Raw genomic sequence first — 19,899 nt, forward strand, 5'->3', positions numbered from 1 at the left:
GTGAACAAACGATCTACCTGCAGATTCCCCCTGATCACTGATGCCCCACTATCGGGTTTTTCATAACTAGCATCCAATTAATTTTGATGTACTGCTCGATATGTTCGTCTAGTCAGCCTAGTTTCTGCTTTCAGGCGTGTGGAAAACATAATGGGTAACTGATGTCCGTGCTCTGAGTTGAATCTGTTTATACTTCCATGATTAACAACCAGGTTGGAGCTCTGATGCACATGGCAACTGTTTGAAGTAGTAGGACATCATTTGCTACTGTACTAAACACTCCCACCATTGATGCTCCCTATCTTGACTTGAGGGTGTAGTATCTACCCTGAATTAAGATGGGGTCACAATTTAGACTTTGAGCCATCTTTCCACACTTCAAATGAACAGCAGTACAGAAACTAATAGATTATCTTCAGTAGCCTTGCTTCTTTGTTTACGTAAAGAAAAACTTGGCACTAGTCCAGAAAATCCAACGAGGTAGTACAGCGGTGTTTGTACACTCTATGTAAAGGACTTTAGTCCGACCAGTACTCGTGTTTAGTATTTTGCCAAACGTTTCTTACAGTACGTAATTTCTAATTGCAAGTAATATTTCCTCCTATTAGGATATTGTTTTTAGTAATATACCAAGGACCTTTTGCTCCATGGTGGTTGGGTATAACATCATGTGAACTAGTACACAATGCTGCGGATGCAAAGCAATGTGCTTCCATAGTGGGGATGCTTTAAACTTTATTAGTCTGCTTTGAAGTTAATATAATTGGCAATAATGCAATCCGATACAAGTCACAACGTATATATTTAACGCTCATCTGAAAATGCAGCTGATTTATTAATTTATTTTCACAGTTCAAAAACAAAATGGATCCTGGAACAGTTATTCATATAACAGACTTGCCTGATGATGGTTACACAGATCAAGATATCTTGAAAGTTGTTCAGCCATTCGGCAAAGCAAGTGATATACTGATTATACGCTGTAAAAATGAGGTAACACAAACCTATATTGGTCTGGCAATGTAAAACTGTCTTCCAGTCAGATTTGCTTCGTTTTTGTTAACCATTAAATGTTTCCATATTAAATGCATTGGTTTGGGAAGTTATCATTCGAATTTCTTGACTGTATTGGTACTGCTATTAACACCACTTTTTGCTAATTACCTACGGGTCAGACCCGAATTCTTGCAGAAAACTGTTTTTTACTTGTGTTTTAGATTGTTTAAGTTTGTTTGATGGGAGCTGTGGCTGATATAGCAAAGAGGCTTCTCTACTTCCCAATTACCAGTCAAGTGTCGTACGCAGTGTATGGTTAATCTTTTCAAACAATTAAACCAGGCATAAGAAGCGTTGATCTGGAATTAGGGTGGGTGTGCTAGGCAATTTAAAATGTTTTTGTGAAAGGGGGACAAAAATCAACAATACTCACTACTGGCTGCCCTCTTTAGAAGAAAGAATGTGAAAATATTAAATTGCAGTTAACTGTTTGCAATTGATGGTTTGATCGACAAACTTATTTTGTAGGCAAAAGTATGTCTTCATAGTGGCAGTGAGATTGCCTTAGGTTAGTGGTGGCACTCATCTTGGAAAATAAAGCTAGAGGCATGTGTGCTGTAGATACATATGCTTTGCATACTCCTGCCATCTAGTGTTGGGTCTGGATGTTTGCAAGTTTTTCTTCAAAGTCTTTTCTAGTCACGAGGTAAGTGACTTTTAAAAAAAAAAAAAAAAATTGTAAGCCATCTGGTTCGGACGTGTATTGCTGCACTCCCTTTCGAAACCGTTCTTCGGGTTCCCTCCGACGCGCAATCCTTTACCCTCGACGGTATTGTTTCTGTGCACATTTCCCACTTCTCCGTGCGTAGTTTCGGAATCGACATTCGTTCGGAAAGCCTCGTGGATCGCCTTCGAGGCCTAACCGTGCCCAGCTAGCTCTCGGTCAATGACTCGGACTCAGTTTAAATTCTGTCCTTGGTGCCACGCGAAGTATCCGCGCACCGACTCACACAAACTGTGCAACCTGTGCTAGTCTTCGGAGCACAAAAAAGACTGCAACGCCTGCCGATCATTCCGATCAAAAATGACTTTGCGATCGTCTGGCTAGACGTCGTGAGATGCAGCGTCAAAGCATCGAAGACACGCCGACATCTTCGGTGAGGGCTCCGGCCAAGAAGACATCGAGACTTTGGCAGCAGAGGAGGAAGAAGCCTTCTCTGTACAAGATTCAGACTCGAGACTCAAAACACCTAGACGGTCAAATGTCGCAGGGAGAAGGTGACTTGAGTACCGAAGACACCTTGCCACCACAAATTCAGAAAAAACACAAGGCTTCGGCACCACCTCTGCCTTCTGGCACCATGACTACCTTTGACGCCCCGCCTTCGGGCCCGACACAAAACTACCTATCAATCCTTCCGCGAAAAGCCTCCGGTTCCAAACACAAGTCTGGCTCGGAGCTGTAATCTTCTGAGCCGAAAGCCAAGCAGCCTTCAAAGCCGAAACTTTCCGCACCCAAAGGTCAGCCTGCGTCGAGGCTGACCTCTTCGGTGCAATAGACTTCTGTGCTGAAACACACCCCTTCGGATATGAAATTGGACACTATTCCATTACCGCTCAATCTATCGCAAAACCGGCTCCGTATTCACCCAGACACTGGCCATATCCACGTAAAGCCACCTATAAAACGCAAGATGTAAGAAGGACACTTAGCCACAGACTCTTTTCAAGGGGATTTTCTACCAGTCCTTTTCATATACCATCACCTCCACTTCCAGCAACTCTGTCGCAACCTGAGAATCCTTTGCAAATCACACCTCAGGGCTCTCAAACACATCATGATGATGATGATGATGATGAGGATGATGATGGGGGAATGGATATTCCAACAGAACCATGGACAGATTACACAGTGGATCCCCCAGATGATATTGATCTAAACCTGCACCCAGCCAAACCATCCCTTCCATTTTACAATGCCTCACACCAAGAGCTTATTGCCAGGGCTGCACATTACCATGGAGTAGAGTCCCACAAAGAATCACTTGAAGATTTTTTATTTTATTTAAGACCTTAGCATCAACACACAGGTTATCAGTCACTTCCAATGCTTAAAGGCATGATGCAGCATGCTGATGAGATTTTCAAATATCTAGTCAGAGCACGCATTTTAACACCTAGAGTGGACTAAAAATATAAAGCCTTTCCCACAGGCCCCATTTTTATCAAGGGACAAGTGCAATTAGATGCATTAGTCCTATCTAATGCTCATTAGAGAGCAAATTCTCAAACATCAGGGGATGCTCCTCCGCCAAATAAAGACCCCAAACTAATTGATGCTTCTGGCAAGCTCGGGCAGCAAATCAGTGGCGCATTTGAATACCCAAGCCCTCTAGCTAGATATGATCGGGCACATTGGGACGAAATGGAGCAATTGCTTCAATAGCTCCCAGAAGATCATCAAGCTAGAGCACAAGACTTGGTCAATGAGGGTAAGATCATTTTGAATTACTCTATTCGTTGTGCTCTTGATGCTACAGACACAGCAGCTAGAAAGGTTAACAGTAGCATCCTACTTAGGAGACACACTTGGTTAAGGATTTCAGGTTTTAAACCTGAGGTCCAACAAACATTCCTTACCACACCATTTGATAAGGAACATTTGTAGGAAGCTGGCTCTGTATATACTAAACCCTCACCACTGATGGTGTACCCAGCTAGATGGGTGACTGATCTATGCCAGGGCAATGGGTTGTAGGCATGGTGTGAGAAGTTGGCCTGATATATGATGTCACTAGTTCTAGTGTACACCTTGTATCAGTCCAAACAACCCTTATGGTGATTGGTTGTAAAGTCAACCTTATAGACCAGCAGTCTTAGGCTAAACTCTGAATGGCATGTGAAGCCAGCTGTTCTCCATTTGTAACCCCTTGAATACCGAATGAAAGGACACCACAACAGATATATATATATATAAAATAAAGTGTATTTATTCTAGTCCAACCCTCAGCACTCTTTATGAGATTAGAGGGAAGTACAACACAGTCTTATTTAAGCATACATTAAGTCACACAGGTAAGTAATACAGTTAGGCCCTAGGGGCCACGCAAACCATATACTAAGTGGTATAAGGACCACTGTCACGGAAATAGGATAGGCCTAGGGAATCGCTGGGGCTACACTATACTACCCAAGGTTAGGAAGTGGGAGGCCCACGGGATTCAGGTGCAGAGTGGAAACACTCACGCGTAATGCGTATAATCGATAGAAATAGTACAGTTCAGAAATAATCAATTTTAGGACACTTCTGGTATAGCTAGAAAGTCGAGACTCGGAAACTAGACCCTAGGATAGTCAATACCCTTGTGAGCACCGAAGTACCCAAGTTACCTAGCCCACGGGCTGCGGGTGCATAGGTGTGAACTTGCGTCTGGTTTCGTCGTGGACTTCTATGGATGCCTGAAGGAAAGTTGCTGGCAGTCAGTGAAGAGTGTCCGGTGGATCACAAGGTCGGGAACAAGAAGGAAGGATACCTGCAAGCAGAGGGGACAGAGTCTGGGTCACTAGCCAGTGACCACGTGGAACCAGGAAGGAACCAGGCGATGTCGGGAGATTGCAGGTGAAGAGGTGAAGCTTGTTGCAGAAACCACGGGTACCAGGAGACGTCGAGGACGACCAGGAGGCGAGCTGTCCCACGAAGGCTCGTGCTGTCGGCGGTGTCAAAGTCTAACTAGGACTCGCCAAGCCTTGGCAAGCGGAACCCACGAAGAATGGAGGACTTGCTTCTGGTGCAGACCAGGAAGGTCTGGGGTGCTTCTCTTTTACAGAGGAGCAGGAGCCAGTCTGGAGGAGCCAAACCAGCAGTGGAAAATTGAAGGTGTGTCGTCGCAAAGGTTACTAGCCAACGGGCAAGCAACCGGACAGACGCGGCAAGCAGGAAAATGCAGAAGGGCCCCACGCAGGACTCGTGGAGTGTGGGGGGCTCATCTTCGGTGCAGATGGTGCTTGGGGTTGGGGCTTCTCAATCCCCGGTGCACAACCTCGAGGGTGCCTCAGAAGCTGCGCTGGAAGATACTCGCCACTTTTCCCAGGAAGCCGGTCCCACGTCCCACGTCTCTCGTCGCCTCCACGGATCTCAGCTCGGCTGTGGATGTTGATCAGGGTCGAAGAAGTCTGGATGTTGATCAGGGTCGGAGAAGTCTGGAAGTCAAGGCTCTGGTCAAGCTCTGCAGTCGGTCCCTCGTAGAACTTCAGCAAAGGGTTAGTCTCTAGATGGTGCCTGTTTGCACAGGGCGACCACTCCTTGGCCACAAGGGAGATTCTTCAGTCTTCTTCTTTCGTCGAATGTCGAAGGTCCAGAGTTTCTGTTCAAGTTGCAGGTTCAGGATAATCTAATTTCCTGGGGCCAGTTACCACACTTATACTAATCTGGGGGGCTGGGTTGCCTGCTAGGTCACGCCTTATGGGTGGGACCTGGGAGGGGGGTGGTTACACCCCCTTCCCTTTGTCCAGTTTCGCGCCAGGACTGGGGCTGGAGTGCCCCAGCACCAGTTTGAACTGGACTATGCATGGGACACCTTGTGTGCCCCAGGCAGTGACTGGTTTCTTCCATCCCTCCCTGCCCCAATACACTAAGGCCTGTCTGGGGTGGTGCTCGCACCTCCCAAGGCAGGAAACCTATTGTCCAAGCCTCCCGTGTCGGGATCACTCCCAGCAGCAGGATGTCAGACTTGTGTCGTGGCAGCAGCATCCATTTTGTGATGCTGGGGTTCTGGTTAAATTTAACCGGGTAAGTAGGTTTCAACATGTCTCTCCCTCTAGAAGGGAGGAATAATATCCTCATCCCCAGAAATGGGATGGGGGTATTATTCCAAAGTGTTAGACACCTTACACGACATGTTTTGATAAAGCCAAACCATAGTTACCATAACCGTTAAAGATTATAAGGCACTTTAAGAGTATATGGTAGGCTATATCATAGAACAGCTATAAGGACATGGTTCCGAAAGCTGCAGACAGGCTCAGCTCATGCTAGAGCACTATCTCACATGTTACCAAGCACTCAGCCTCCAGGATTGTTAAGGCCTGCCATAGGAGTGGCTGATAGGTACACATGTGTCTATATATAAGGTAGGTGTAGGAATACTACACCTAAGCAAGGGGTGATTACACGACCTTGCCCCAGCTGAGTGATCAGCCAGTTGTGTCATAATGGAAGGCCAGGCCAGGAGTGGCATAATACATGCTGCAGCCCCTGGTAGGCCTAGGGTACACCTATGCCCTGGGTACCTAAGGTACACTGTACAGGGGCCAATAAGCTCATCCTATCCAATGAGGTTATGCACCTAGTATTAATTTAGAGAGAGAACAGCAGGGCTGTGGGTCTGATTAGCAGGCCCACAGCCACATCTAAGTCGAAAACCAGTAAAGCAAAAGCAAAAAGTGGGGGTGAACATAGAAAGCAGACCCTTCTCTCCTACACATGGCACACAGGGATGTGCGCAATGTTGACTCTTCACTTTGTTCTGCTCCCAAACATGCAGTGTGTGAGTGAAAAGGTGCTGAGCCTCTAAGGGCGGCACAATAAGTGCTGCAGGCCTTAGGGGCCTTCCCTGGTCACAGTGCCCTAGGGACCTGTGGTACCATTTACCAGGGGCCTACCTTTGGCCAGGGGTGCCAATTGGGTTTAGGCATCAATGCAATTTTAGGGAAGGAACATAGGCCCTGGGTACCCGATTAGCAGGAGCCCAGGGCACACTCAAAGATCATCAATTCAGCAAAACGTGGGGCTATACCATTCAGAAAGAGGGCACTTTCTCATACTCTCTATTTGTGGTAGTGTCGTCAAGCAGTAAGGTAGTATCAGAGGACAGTGTTAAGCTTTTGTCGTACACACTGTCAGCAAATGAATTCACACACTCGGACTGAACTTCAGACCAATTGTTTTTGTATAAAAATATTATTTTAGTTATTTTATTTTCTAGAACCAAGCAAGCCAGGCACAGGTAAGTGACAAGTACTTTGCAGTGAATATACAGTTGTAATACAGTTCGGATTTGTAATAGTATATGCACTTTGTTTTGACTTAAAGTATGGTTTAAGAGAAATGCAATACTTTGTAAATACAGTAGATAGACTTGAATTGGCTTTTCAGTAAAATTACAGGTAAGTTACTTTTGAGATTACTTTTCTTACTCAGAGTAGTATAACCTGGATACTACTCTAGGACATTTCTTGCAAACAGGTAAGTAAAATCGTTTTTGTTAATGCAATTTTAAAGTATTTCTTAAGGTTTTCAAACTCCACACTTAAAACTTTTCCAAGAAAAAAACTTCCAATGTTATCCTACGGAGGAAACTAATAGTTTCTTACCTGTCGGTGTAGTTTTGCAGCTTGAAGATCTTTCTGGATTTACTATGCTGTGCATTATTCCGCGATCTGGTGGTTGGGTCCGGATTCGTAGTCTTTATTTTTTTATTTTTTTTTTGTAGCCCAGGTGGGCGTCGACGTCCCACCATTTGGTGCAGCTCTCGTGACGTCGTACTTCCTGCGGAAGTCCCACCTTTGGGGCGCCATCTTCGGGTTCTTTTTTCCTCTTTTTCTTTATTTTTTTTTTAACCCTAGGCGAATGATTAAATTATATGTCCACTTTTTCTGTAGTATTTCATTCCTTCTGTACTTCTGTTTTTCCCCCTCTTCCTCCAGCCTCATCTTCCTGGCGGAGGTGGGTGGGTTCGCTAGTGAATCCAGATAGATCTTCAAGCTGCAAAACTACACCGACATAGACTTTGTAGCGGTTTGTTATCTTTGCTGGGTGGTAGATGAGCGTTGGTCGTTGAATGTGTGTTGAAGCACCTTCTGTCCTACTTGTGCTTCCTTGTTCTTGTGTATGTCCACGCAGTAGTGCTTGGTGAACGTGTGCACCGAAGCCCATGTTGCCGCCAGGCATATGTCCTGAATGAGCGTGTTTGCCAGAAAGGCAATGGTTGCCCCTTTCTTCCTTGTGGAGTGAGCTTGAGGCCCCTCCGTTAGCTCCTGTCCGGCCTGTTTGTGGTAAAACTGTATAGTTAGTGCAATCCATCTAGCAATGGTGCCCTTTGTCACTGGTCTCCCCATGAAGCTTGATGCAAAGGACACAAAGCTGCTGAGTTTTTCTGTGCTCCTTGGTCCTCTCAATGTAGTGCATCACCGCTCTCCTAGTGTCTAGAGTGTGTAGAGCCTTTTCTGCGTTCGTAGTTGGGTTTTGAAAGAAACTCGGTATCTGAATACTCTGGTTCAAATGGAATGCCGACACGACTTTAGGCATGAAGTGTGGGTCCGTTCTCAGGACAACCCTGTCCTTGTGTATCGGTATGTAGGGCTCTTGTAGCGTTAGTGCTTGCAGTTCACTCACCCTGCGTAGCGAGGTTATGGCTACCAGAAATGCCGTTTTCATAGTCAACATTTGCATTGATGCCTTGTGCATGGGTTCAAATGGTGCTTTCATAAGCTCAGTCAGGACTACGTTGAGGTTCCATGCCGGCGGCGGCAACCTTTTAGGTGGCGCGATTCGTTTTGCTCCTTCCATGAATCTCTTTACTACCTGCGACGTAAAGAAACTTCCACCCTTCTCCCCTCTTGTGTAGGCTACTATCGCCTCTAGGTGTACCCTTAGGGAGGTGGAGCATAGGTTACTTTTCAGAAGGTGCGTGAGGTATCTCAGCACTGTTGAGTCCTTTGTCATTTTATTCTGCAGGCCTTTTTTGCCACACCATATTGTAAATCTTTTCCATTTTGCACTATAGCATTTGCGTGTAGTTGGTCTCCTTGCCGCTCGCAGCACTCGCATGGTGCTTGCAGGCAATCTAAGGTCCGCAAACTCTAACTCTTCAGGAGCCATGCCGCCAGGCTGAGGCTTTCTGGCTCTGGATGTAGAACCTCTCCGTTCTGCATGGAGAGCAGGTCCTTTCTTCTTGTGAATCTGTGGGGATTCCCTTGAGCCATTTCTAGAATTTGGGAGAACCAAGTCTGCCTTGCCCACTGTGGTGCCACCAGGATCAGTGTCATGTTGCTGGTTCTGCATTTCTCGAGCACCCTGTGTAACAGTGGTATCGGCGGAAAAGCGTAGGCAAATGTCCTTGACCAGCTTATCCATAGGGCATTCCCTTGGGATTGCTGATCTGGTTGCCTGGACGCGAAGCTTCGGCATTTTGCATTCTGGCGTGTTGCAAACAGGTCTATTGTGGGAGTTCCCCATTTCTGGAAAAGCTTCTGCGTTTCGTGCCCATTGAGCTCCCACTCGTGTGAAGCCGAGGTCTGCCTGCTTAGCCAGTCTGCCTCCACATTGTCCTTCCCTGGTAGTTGAATCGCTAGCAGGTCTATCTTGAGAGGTATGGCCCATCTCCAAATCTCCTGTGCCAGGGTGGAAAGGGGGAACGACTGTGTTCCACCCTGTTTGTTGATATAAAACATGGTTGTGGTGTTGTCCGTTTGAATCAACACTCTCTGGTTGTACACGTGCTTCTGGTATGCCTTCAGGGCTAGCAGGACAGTCTTCAATTCCAGGTAATTGATATGTCTGACCGCATCTGCCGGAGCCCACAGACTCCTCACTCTTGAGTTGGTCCATGTGTGCTCCCCATCCCCTTTGAGATGCATCCGTGGTGATGGTCACAGTTGGGCTTGGTGGTGCCAGGCTTTTCCCTGTAGTTATGTTGTCCCTGTTCCACCATGCTATCTCCTCTTGCAATGCGTGCGTAAGAACCACTAGATCGTGCCAACTTCCGCTTGCCTGTGACCATTGCTGTTGTAGCCATTCTTGGAATGGTCTCATGTGAAGTCGTACTTTTGGGACCAGGTGGATACATGACGCCATCATCCCCATGATCTTGCTCACTGTTCTCACTGTCAGAACTCGCCCCTTCTGGTAGAGGCTCGTCTCCCTCAGTAGGGCTTCTGCTCTCCTGTCGCTGGGCACGACCGTCCTGTTTATGGTGTTGATTTTTGCTCCCAGGAAAATCTTCACCTGTTCCGGCTTCATTGATGACTTCCCCCAGTGTATGGAGAACCCCAGGTTCGTCAGTGTCTTTGTCACCTGTGCTGCGTGTTTCTCGCACTTTTCGTGGGTGTTTGCTTTGATCAGCCAGTCGTCTAGGTAAGGGTACACATGAATCCTCTTCCTTCGTAGGTATGCTGCGACTGCCGACAGGCATTTCGTGAATACCCTCGGTGCTGATTTTAGCCCGAAGGCCAGGGTCGTGAATTGGTAATGGTCCTGGTTGATGCTGAATCTTAAGTCTTTTGTGCCTTCTGTTTATTGGGATGTGCAGGTAGGCATCCTTGAGGTCCACGGTGGACATGAAGTCTCCGTCCCTTATTTGGGGCAGCACCTCCTGTAGTGATGTCATTTTGAACTTTTGTGTTCTGATGTATTTGTTTAGGTATCGCAGATCCAGGATGGGTCTGAGATTTCCGTCTACTTTTGGTACCACGAAGTAGTTCGAGTAGACCCCTTTGTTCCTTTCCTTGTAAGGCACTGGCTCGATGGCTCTTTTCGAGCAGCTTCAGTGTTTTCTCTCTGAGTTGAGCAAGCTCCTGACCTGAGCGTTGCCTTCGTTTTGGTTTTCTGTTTGGAGGCGTCCCCTCCAAGTCCACGCAGTAACCGTGTTGTATGACGTTCAGTATCCACTTGTCCGTGGTTATACGTTGCCATTCCTGTAGGTAGAGGCCCAGCCTTCCGCCTACGGGTGTTGGATGTTCGTAGGCGATTGGCTCTCTTCTCCCCCCCCCTCGTTTTTTTTGCATTGCGCCTCACCCCTGGGGGTATGTTGGGGGTGAGCGTCCCCATGCGTGCGGAGTCACTTCGATGAGGGTTGGTCACTCCCTCGTCTCCTTTGGCCATGTCAGTTTCCCCTCCCGCGAAAGCACTGGCCCCTTGGCTGGTACTGCCAGTTTTGTTTTTGCTCACCTTGCTGGCCGTGACTTTCACCCTGCTGTCCTTGCTGGAACGTCTGGTGCGACGCTCCCTGCTGGTTACCCCCTCTACCGTAGGGTCTTCTAGTTGTAGTGCCTCTTCTCATCCCCCTGAACTGTAGGGCCCCCATGGACCTTGCCGTCTCGTTCTCTTTTTTTCAGCTGGGTGAGCTTTTCGTCCACTGTCGCCCCGAACAGTGTTTCCCCGTTGAAAGGGGTGTTTAATATGTTGCTCTGCACCTCCTGTTTGAATCCAGAGATTCTCAGCCAGGCCTGTCTTCGTTCGGTGATCCCTATGGCCATAAGTCTGCTTGAAGTTTCCGCCCCGTCCAATGCAGTTTTAATGCATGAGTTGGCTATGTTTTTACCTTCTTCCACAAGGTGGGATGCTCTTTGGCGGTACCCTTCAGGTAGGTGTTTGACTAACTCCCCCATCTCGTCCCAGTGCTGGTACTGGTGTTGATTGAGAAGCGCATTGGAGTTTGCCATGCGCCAGTGCATTGCAGCGTTCCTTTCGACGTTCCTTCCAGTGAGGTCCATTCTCCTGCTTTCCTTATCAGGGGGTGGCCCCGAGGTCGCTGGCACGTTGGCCCTTCTCCTGGCCGTGGAAGCGATGGAGTCGGCAGTGACCGCTCCCTTGATGTAAGGCAGGTCCAGGGAGGAGTGCTTGTATTTCTCCAGTATTTGGGGTGTCTTTCATAGATTCACATGCTTGAATATTCCCCGTCGTCGAAGTGGGAGTCCCACGGTATATATAAAAAGCAATAAGTATCATGTATATATACATATACACATACCTAACCACATAAGAGTATATACATACCCAAATAAACATATATATATAGTTCAAATAACCTATCAAGTTAAAAATACCATAGGATAGCATTGAGACATAGGAAAGCATAGAGAAAAGAATCACTTTGCTAACATATCACTGTCACTTTATAGTCCAAACTCCAGCCAATCAGGCGCTAGCACCCTCTAGAACCTTCTCCTCAGAGGCTCAGGCCCTCAGATTTTCTACCGCACGTCGTGTGAAGGGAGTCTCCCTGAGCTCTGCTCAGTTCTTCATCTGGTTTGAGGTTTTTTATCTCTCATCATGTCTGCAAGTAAGAAATCTCTTTTCCGTCCTTGTTCATCTTGCGGAAAGTCAAGACTTTTCTCTGAGGATCCCCATGAGAAATGTATTTATTGTCTGTATCCTGATCATAAGGTGGCTAATTGTAAGATCTGCAGAACTTTCTCTCACAAAACTTTGAAAGATAGAGAAGGTCGCCTTTTAATATGGCTTCAAAAACTAAAGGACACAGACAACCCACTTTCTGAGGTGGAAAGTGTAGCCTCTGTCAAAACAGGAGTCTCCTCAAAGCGTGGAAGTGTCCAGGACTTGCCATCTCCTTTTCTGAAAAAGAAGAGACTTCACCTTGAGGAAGTGTCTACAGGCAAAGTCTCTGTCTCCACGTCTGCGCCCCCGAGACGTAGCTCTCAGGCGTCTGTGACTCCATCAGCACATGTTTCCAGTCAGAAACTTTCAAAACCGTCGACGGGCCCGTCGACGGCCCCTCCGTCGACGAGATCGGCTACTTCATCGGCCTCGTCGACGACGGTGACGACGGTATCGAGTAGATATCCTTCGTCGACGACACTGACTTCGTCGACGTCTTCTCCGTCGACGATAGTATGTGTGTCTCTTAGAACTGTCTCGTCGACGATACCACTCACTTCTTCGTCGACGACTGGGAAGCTGGCGCTTCCGTCGACGTCCACAACTCCGTCGACGATGGGTAAAAAGAAGAAGAGGAAATCTTCCTCGTCGACGACAGCCTCGTCGACGACAGCCACACCGTCGACGACAGCCTCGTCGACGACAGCCACACCGTCGACGACAGCCACACCGTCGACGACAGCCATCCCGTCGACGGCAGCCACCCCGTCGACGGCAACAGCCTCGTCGACGACAGCTCCGTCGACGATTGCTTCGTCGACTGTCGCCTCGACGACGGTAGGGTCAAATTTTGCGACAATGCCATTGGTGCCAATGTCAACACCAGCACCGGGGTCTGTGGACAGCTCCTTAATGCTTCGTCGTAAGGCCATGCTAGACCCAGTTATGTTACCACCTGGACCACGGCCACCTCGTCAACTATTTCCCTCAGGGGATGAGGACGATTCGGATGAAGGCGATCAGTCTCTTTTTCGGGATGCTCATAGTCCTTCGGAGCTCCATATAAAATGCCAAGAGTCTGAGGAGGATGAATTTTATGAACAGGAAGAAGAGCAAAATACCTCTGCTCCGGTTCCTATGATGCAGCTTCCTGTGCAGCTTGTTTCCAACCGCCAGTATATGTTGAAGACTATAATCGTCGTTTTCCAGCATCCCCTCAAAATACTCCACGTAAAGCGCCATCTGAGGTTCCACCTCCTATATTGCCAACGATACCCACGCCCTCCACACCTGCACTGCCTTTCAATGCAGAGGATGATAATATGGACAATCCGGATACGGAAGAGGGCGAGCTCCCAGAGGACGACACTATGGCGGACTGGGATGATTACCAAATCAATTCGCCCGCATCACCGCCAAGGTCACCAGTCAACTCGCCACCTGTCGACATAACAGGGTTCCATCAGCTGATGGAGAGAGCAGCACAACGCTTTCACCTTCCCATGGTGGTTAGGGAAGAGGACTGTTTCTTATATGACTTCAAGTCCCAGCCTCAGAAACAAGTACGAGCTGTGCCAATCATAGACTTCATATGGAATGAAGGCCTAAAATTAATGAAGACACCTAATTCTATTCCGGCGGTGCTCCCACGCCTGGAGAAAAAATATAAAGCTCCGGATTCTTCCCCAGCCTGCTTGGTGTCTCAACCTAAGCCGGACTCAGTGATCACACAAGCGGCACAGCGCCGCTCCAAGAATCCATCATCTCCAATGTCGGCGCCTCCGGACCGCGACGGCCGTCGCCTGGATGCTATAGGCAAGAAGTTTTCAACCATGGCGTCAACAACGGTCCGGGCTGCGAATTCCTTGGCTATCCTCGGCCGTTATGATAGACAGATGTGGTCGGACATGGCTGCATTGGTCAAACTTATACCGGAGGATTCAAGAGCGGAAGCTCAGAAAATCCTGCAAGAGGGAGAAAGGGCGTCATCCGAGATCATTGACTGCTCTGTTGACATCGCATCCACCGGTTTTCGCCAATTGGCGGGAGCAGCCGTCCTAAGAAGACAGGGCTGGCTTCGGTCAACCTCTTTTCGGCAAGAGGTCCAGGCTAAGATTTTGGACATGCCATATGACGGGGAGTCATTATTCGGCCAGCATGTAGAAGATGCCTTGCAAACCATTAAAAAGGATACGGATACGGCTCGTTCCCTCGGCACTCTACAGTTTAAGAAGCAGCCCTTTCGAGGTGCGCGCGGCCGCGGCACCTCCTCATCATCATCCTTTCGTGGCTCCTCGTCCCAATACCGCTCGTACAATCAGGGGCAACAGCGGTACTATTCACAACCGCAGCAGTCCTACAGACAGCAAACTAGCAAGTCATACAGAGGAAAGTCGAATTACAGAGGAAATTCAACCAAGAAGCAGTGACTCTGTACGGAAAGAACTTCCTTTTCCCAGTTGTCCTCTAGTTCTTGTTGGAGGAAAAATCTCCCAGTTCTTTTCAACCTGGTCCTTAATCACTTCGGACCGCTGGGTCCTGGATATAATTTCAAGGGGCCACGCCCTAGAGTTTGTGAAGGTTCCTGCACGCACACCCCCATCCGGGCCACCACCCGCCCATCTCAGAGAACTTTTCAAACAAATCCAAATAATGTTAAACAAGGGTGCCATCGAAGTGGTTCCGAAATATCAGAGGGTTGGGATTCTATTCCCGTTTTTTCCTCATACTAAAGAAATCAGGGGAATGGCGTCCGATCCTCGATCTCAGATTGCTCAACAAATTTCTCAAGACTCAGTCCTTTCGGATGCTCACATTGAAGGACATCCTCCAATTCTTTTCTCAGGAGGATTACATGACAACGATCGATCTGCAGGACGCATATTTCCATGTGCCCATTCTACCGCGCCACAGGAAATACCTACGGTTTCGAGTGGGCCACAGGGACTACCAATTCAAAGTCCTACCCTTCGGACTCTGCTCAGCTCCGCGGGTCTTTACAAAATTCCTAGCCCCGGTGGTGGCTCACTTACGACAAGAGGGTATTCAGATATACCCCTACCTGGACGATTGCCTCATCAAAGCTCAATCCTCTCACCAGGCGGCCCTCGATACCCAGCGCTGTCTCGATCTGTTTCAGTCCCTGGGGTTGTCGATCAATGTACAAAAATCTCAACTCACGCCGACTACGTGCAAGACTTTTCTCGGCGCTTGTATCAATACGAGCACAACCATGGCCTTCGCTTCAGCAGAACGTCAGGAACGGATTCAACAGCTTGCGAGCTCCATCGCAGCAAAGCAGTCAGTTTCAGTCCGCATATTAAAATCCTTTCTGGGAATGGCGTCCTCATGCATCGCTTTGATCCCTCTCTGCAGACTAAAAAGTCGCATCATCCAAGAGGAGTTAGACAAGCAGTGGCGCCAGGTTTCCGGTTCCTTCAACGATCAGGTCGTGGTGTCACCCCGCATGGCTCAAGCGCTGCATTGGTGGACGTGTCCTGCCAACATCGCAGCAGGAACATCCTTTCTGTCGTCAACCCCAGAACTCGTCCTTACCACGGACGCATCCATGGAGGGTTGGGGCGCACATTTTCAAGATCTATCCGTCAAGGGCCTATGGTCAGCGGCTCAGCGTTGCTGGCACATCAACAGACTGGAACTGATGGCCATTTTCTTGGCGTTGAAATCCTTCCGCCTGCAATTCCAAGGGAAGTCAGTCCTCATTCAGACGGACAACACCACGTGCATGCACTACCTGAACAAACAGGGCGGGACAAGATCTCCACTGCTCTCCCGTCTGGCGCAGAGGATTTGGAGTTGGGCCATACTCCATCAGATGACGTTACAAGCAATTCATCTGCCCGGCATTTCCAATACTCTGGCGGATGCACTCAGTCGGTCAGCATCATCAATCCACGAGTGGGAGTTACATCAACCGACGCTGGAATTCGTCTTCAACCTTTGGGGTCACCCGACAATCGACCTCTTCGCAACCCCGCAGAATGCAAAATGCCAGTCCTACGCAAGCTGGTTTCCCCACGAAGGGTCGTGCGGAAATGCCCTTTCGATCAATTGGTACGGGATATTTGCGTACGCTTTTCCGCCGATTCCGTTGATTCCACGAGTGCTGCGGAAGATGAGACAACAACCGTGCCATGTACTTCTAATAGCTCCACGGTGGCCTCGGCAGGCATGGTTTTCGGAGTTGCTTCTCCTATCCCAACGCGAGCCCATCCTTCTCCACCTGAAGCCGAATCTGCTCACAATGAACGATGGTCGGATATGCCATCCGAATCCCAGATCTCTCAGCTTGTCGGCTTGGAACCTGAGCACCTTGAATTTGCTCATTTGAACATTCCTCCAGCCTGCAGGGAAGTGTTAGCTAAGGCAAGAGCTCCATCCACAGTGAAAACGTATAAGCTCAAATGGAAGCGATTTTGTCATTGGTGTGCTTCTGCCCACATTCATCCTGTGCACGCTCCTCCAGAACACATTCTGCCGTTCTTCCTACAACTAGCGCAGTCTGGATTATCGCACTCTACCTTAAAGGTCTTTCTAGCGGCAATATCTCGCTTCCGACAAGATGGCTCGTCCTCTCTCTATTCATCCAGAGTCATACAACAATTTTTCAAGGGTCTCTTCCGCATGTTCCCGCCCATTCGGCGTCCTCCACCCACGTGGCGCCTGAACATCGTGCTGGCTCAGCTTATGAAGGCGCCCTTCGAACCTATCCACTCAGCGGATGTCAAATTTTTAACTTGGAAAGTGGCCCTCCTCCTTGCTCTGACCTCTTCCCGCAGAGTCAGTGACATTCACGCTTTTACAATAAAGCCTCCATTCCTTCAATTCAGATCGGATTGTGTCATCCTCCGCACTAATCCGGTTTTTATACCTAAAGTGCCATCCGATTTCCATCTTAACGAACCAGTGCTTTTAAAGACTTTTTTCCCGCATCCACAAACCCCGGCGGAGCAAAGCTTACACTCTCTGGACTTGAAGAGATGTCTAAAATTCTACATTAGCAGGACTCCATCCTTTCGCAAATCTGACCAGTTGTTTGTGGCCTACGGGCGTGCTTGCAAAGGACAATCTGTCACCAAACCTACTATTGCCCGTTGGGTTTCATCAGCAATCTCTTTTTGCCATCAAAAGGCTGGTAAGCCTCTGTCTTCGGGAGTGAGAGCCCATTCAACGAGGGCTATGTCATCTTCCACTGCCCTGTTCGCTGGTGTGCCCATCCATCAAATATGCCGGGCAGCTACGTGGTCCAGCAGGCACACGTTTACGAGGCACTACTGTCTAGAATCCATTAACGAAGCAGACATGGCTGTGGGACAGGCAGTTCTACGAAATCTGTTTAAATAAGGTGAGCCTCTGCTACTTCCCTCCTCCTGGGGTATTATTATTATTATTATTATTGCGTTTTAAATACATTGTCATTGTATTACATGCAATATCAATACGGCTTGGTCAGCCGAATACTGTTTACTGCTTACTATTCTATTCAAGCATGTGAATCTATGAAAGACACCCCAAATACTGGAGAAGAACAAATGTTACTTACCTGTAAACTGTGGTTCTCCAGTATTGGTGTCTTTCTTAGATTCACATGCGACCCACCCTCCTCCCCTCAGAGGCTCTCTTCTCCTCTTTCGGCTCTATGGTCACTCTCGTGCTCGAAAATCTGAGGGCCTGAGCCTCTGAGGAGAAGGTTCTAGAGGGTGCTAGCGCCTGATTGGCTGGAGTTTGGACTATAAAGTGACAGTGATATGTTAGCAAAGTGATTCTTTTCTCTATGCTTTCCTATGTCTCAATGCTATCCTATGGTATTTTTAACTTGATAGGTTATTTGAACTATATATATATGTTTATTTGGGTATGTATATACTCTTATGTGGTTAGGTATGTGTATATGTATATATACATGATACTTATTGCTTTTTATATATACCGTGGGACTCCCACTTCGACGACGGGGAATATTCAAGCATGTGAATCTATGAAAGACACCAATACTGGAGAACCACAGTTTACAGGTAAGTAACATTTGTTCTTCTTCTCCGTCCTGGGCGTGATGGACCGGCATGTTGCTGGCTCCTTAAAGGCCTCCTTCCCCTGGTTCATTACGCTTTGGAGCATGGGAAGGAACTGGCTCCTCGTCTGAATGGGGAGCAGGGTCTCGAAGTAAATCAGCTTTCGGCTTCTCCTCGTCCAGTTTTACCCCAAAGGCTGCTGCAGCACTCCTGACGACCATATTGTACACCCCGATGTCGTCTGGCGGCGAAGGCCTCGAAAGATACGTGTCCACGGGCTCTTCGGGCTTTTCGGCGTCTATCTTGCCAATCCAGCTCGTGAGTGGTTGATGGCGCCGAGCCGTAGAACGACTGCTGGTCGGCCTCCTCGTCTTCGCCTTCATAGTAGGTGCCTTCTTCCTCCTCCTCAGGATCTCTCGGCAGCCCTACGGCGTAGAATTCGTCCTGTTCCTCGATCTCGACGACGTCCGTCGACTGAGTCGTTGGAATTCTGAATTGTTTCAATTTGGCGTCGAACTCCTTCCTCTGAAGGATGCTCTCCATCTCCGCCTCGAGCCTTCTCTGATTTTCGGAGATGCTTTCGACGTCGACCGTGGCTCTTTTCGACGGAGCTTGCGTCGACGCTGGCTTGTCTTTCTGCGTCGAACACCCCGCTTCATGGGCTGTTCTCGACGAACTCAGCCTTTCGGCGTCCTTCGGCACCAGGGAGTCCTTCTCTCAGGATCCGCTCGGCCTTTTGTCCATGGATCCACCCTTGGTGGTCAATTTTCGGCACCGGTGCTCCTTTTGAGGACTTTGACTCAGATTTTCGAGAGTCTGTCTCGGGTTTTCGAGGCCCTTTCGGGGGTTTTGAACTCGACGATTCTCTTACCTCATCAGGTGTTTTCGTATCGGTCTCTGCGACCGTGAAGACGTCTGGTCCTTTGGCGATGTTGTCCTCATCGTCGGTGGAGAGGCCCAGATCGTTAAGCGACGGGGCTTACCCTTGCCTTCCATGCTGAAGTTAGCTCTTCTCTGGCGTTCTCTCACCCGGAGAGTCTTCGGTGCGAAAGCTGAACAGGCGTTGCAGTCCATGCTCGGGTGGTCGATCGGTAGGCAAAGGTTGCAGACCGGATGCTGGTCCTTCTGCGCGAACTTGTGGTGGCAGTTAGGGCAGAATTTGAATGGTGTCTTGTCCATTGCGCACTCAGAGGCTCTGAGCGCATCTTCGAAGGGCGTCGAAGAAAATTCCTGGGAATTCTTCCTTCTTCGCGTCCCGGATGTAAGTTATTCCTCTCTGTGATCTCAGTTGTTCTTTCTCGACGAAACTCGCGTTTTCTCCTTCTTCCTTCGATTGAAATCCTGGAGCTTCTCGATGACGATCCAGACCCACGGCGGAAAAAAGAATCTGAAGATGGCGACCCAAAGGTGGGACTTCCGCAGGAAGCACGACGACGTCCCGAGAGGTGCACCAAATGGTGGGACGTCAACGCCCACCTGGGCTACAGAAAAACAAAAAAGACTACGAATCCGGACCGAACCACCAGATCGCGGAATAATGCACAGCATAGTTAATCCAGAAAGATTCACGCTGCAAAAATGCGGTTATCGATTTTGAGTTAAGTAGTTGGTAGTGGGAGTTGAGGTTCTGAGGGTAGACGCAGGGGTCCCCCAGGGTCATGGATGCACTCTAGTTACTCCCTCAGCGGCACTAGGGTGCCGGGTGCTGGGTGCTGAGTGCTGATGCCCAATGTTATCCAATGGGGAAAGGGGGTG

At 48.6% G+C, this 19,899-nt stretch overlaps 1 protein-coding gene across 4 annotated transcripts in view; it reads left to right on the forward strand.

Moving 5' to 3' along the window:
• ZNF638 (zinc finger protein 638) overlaps nt 1-19,899 on the forward strand; it is a 994,232-nt gene that overhangs the window by 154,674 nt on the left and 819,659 nt on the right. For all 4 annotated transcript variants that reach the window (XM_085642741.1, XM_085642742.1, XM_085642740.1 and 1 more), the window contains one exon: nt 853-993. In XM_085642741.1, coding sequence (XP_085498867.1) covers nt 853-993 — 141 coding nt within the window. The remainder of the gene's footprint in view (nt 1-852; nt 994-19,899) is intronic.

The sequence above is a fragment of the Triturus cristatus genome, chromosome 2_2 (assembly GCF_964204655.1).
Source record: "Triturus cristatus chromosome 2_2, aTriCri1.1, whole genome shotgun sequence".
NCBI classification, from domain to species: domain Eukaryota; kingdom Metazoa; phylum Chordata; class Amphibia; order Caudata; family Salamandridae; genus Triturus; species Triturus cristatus.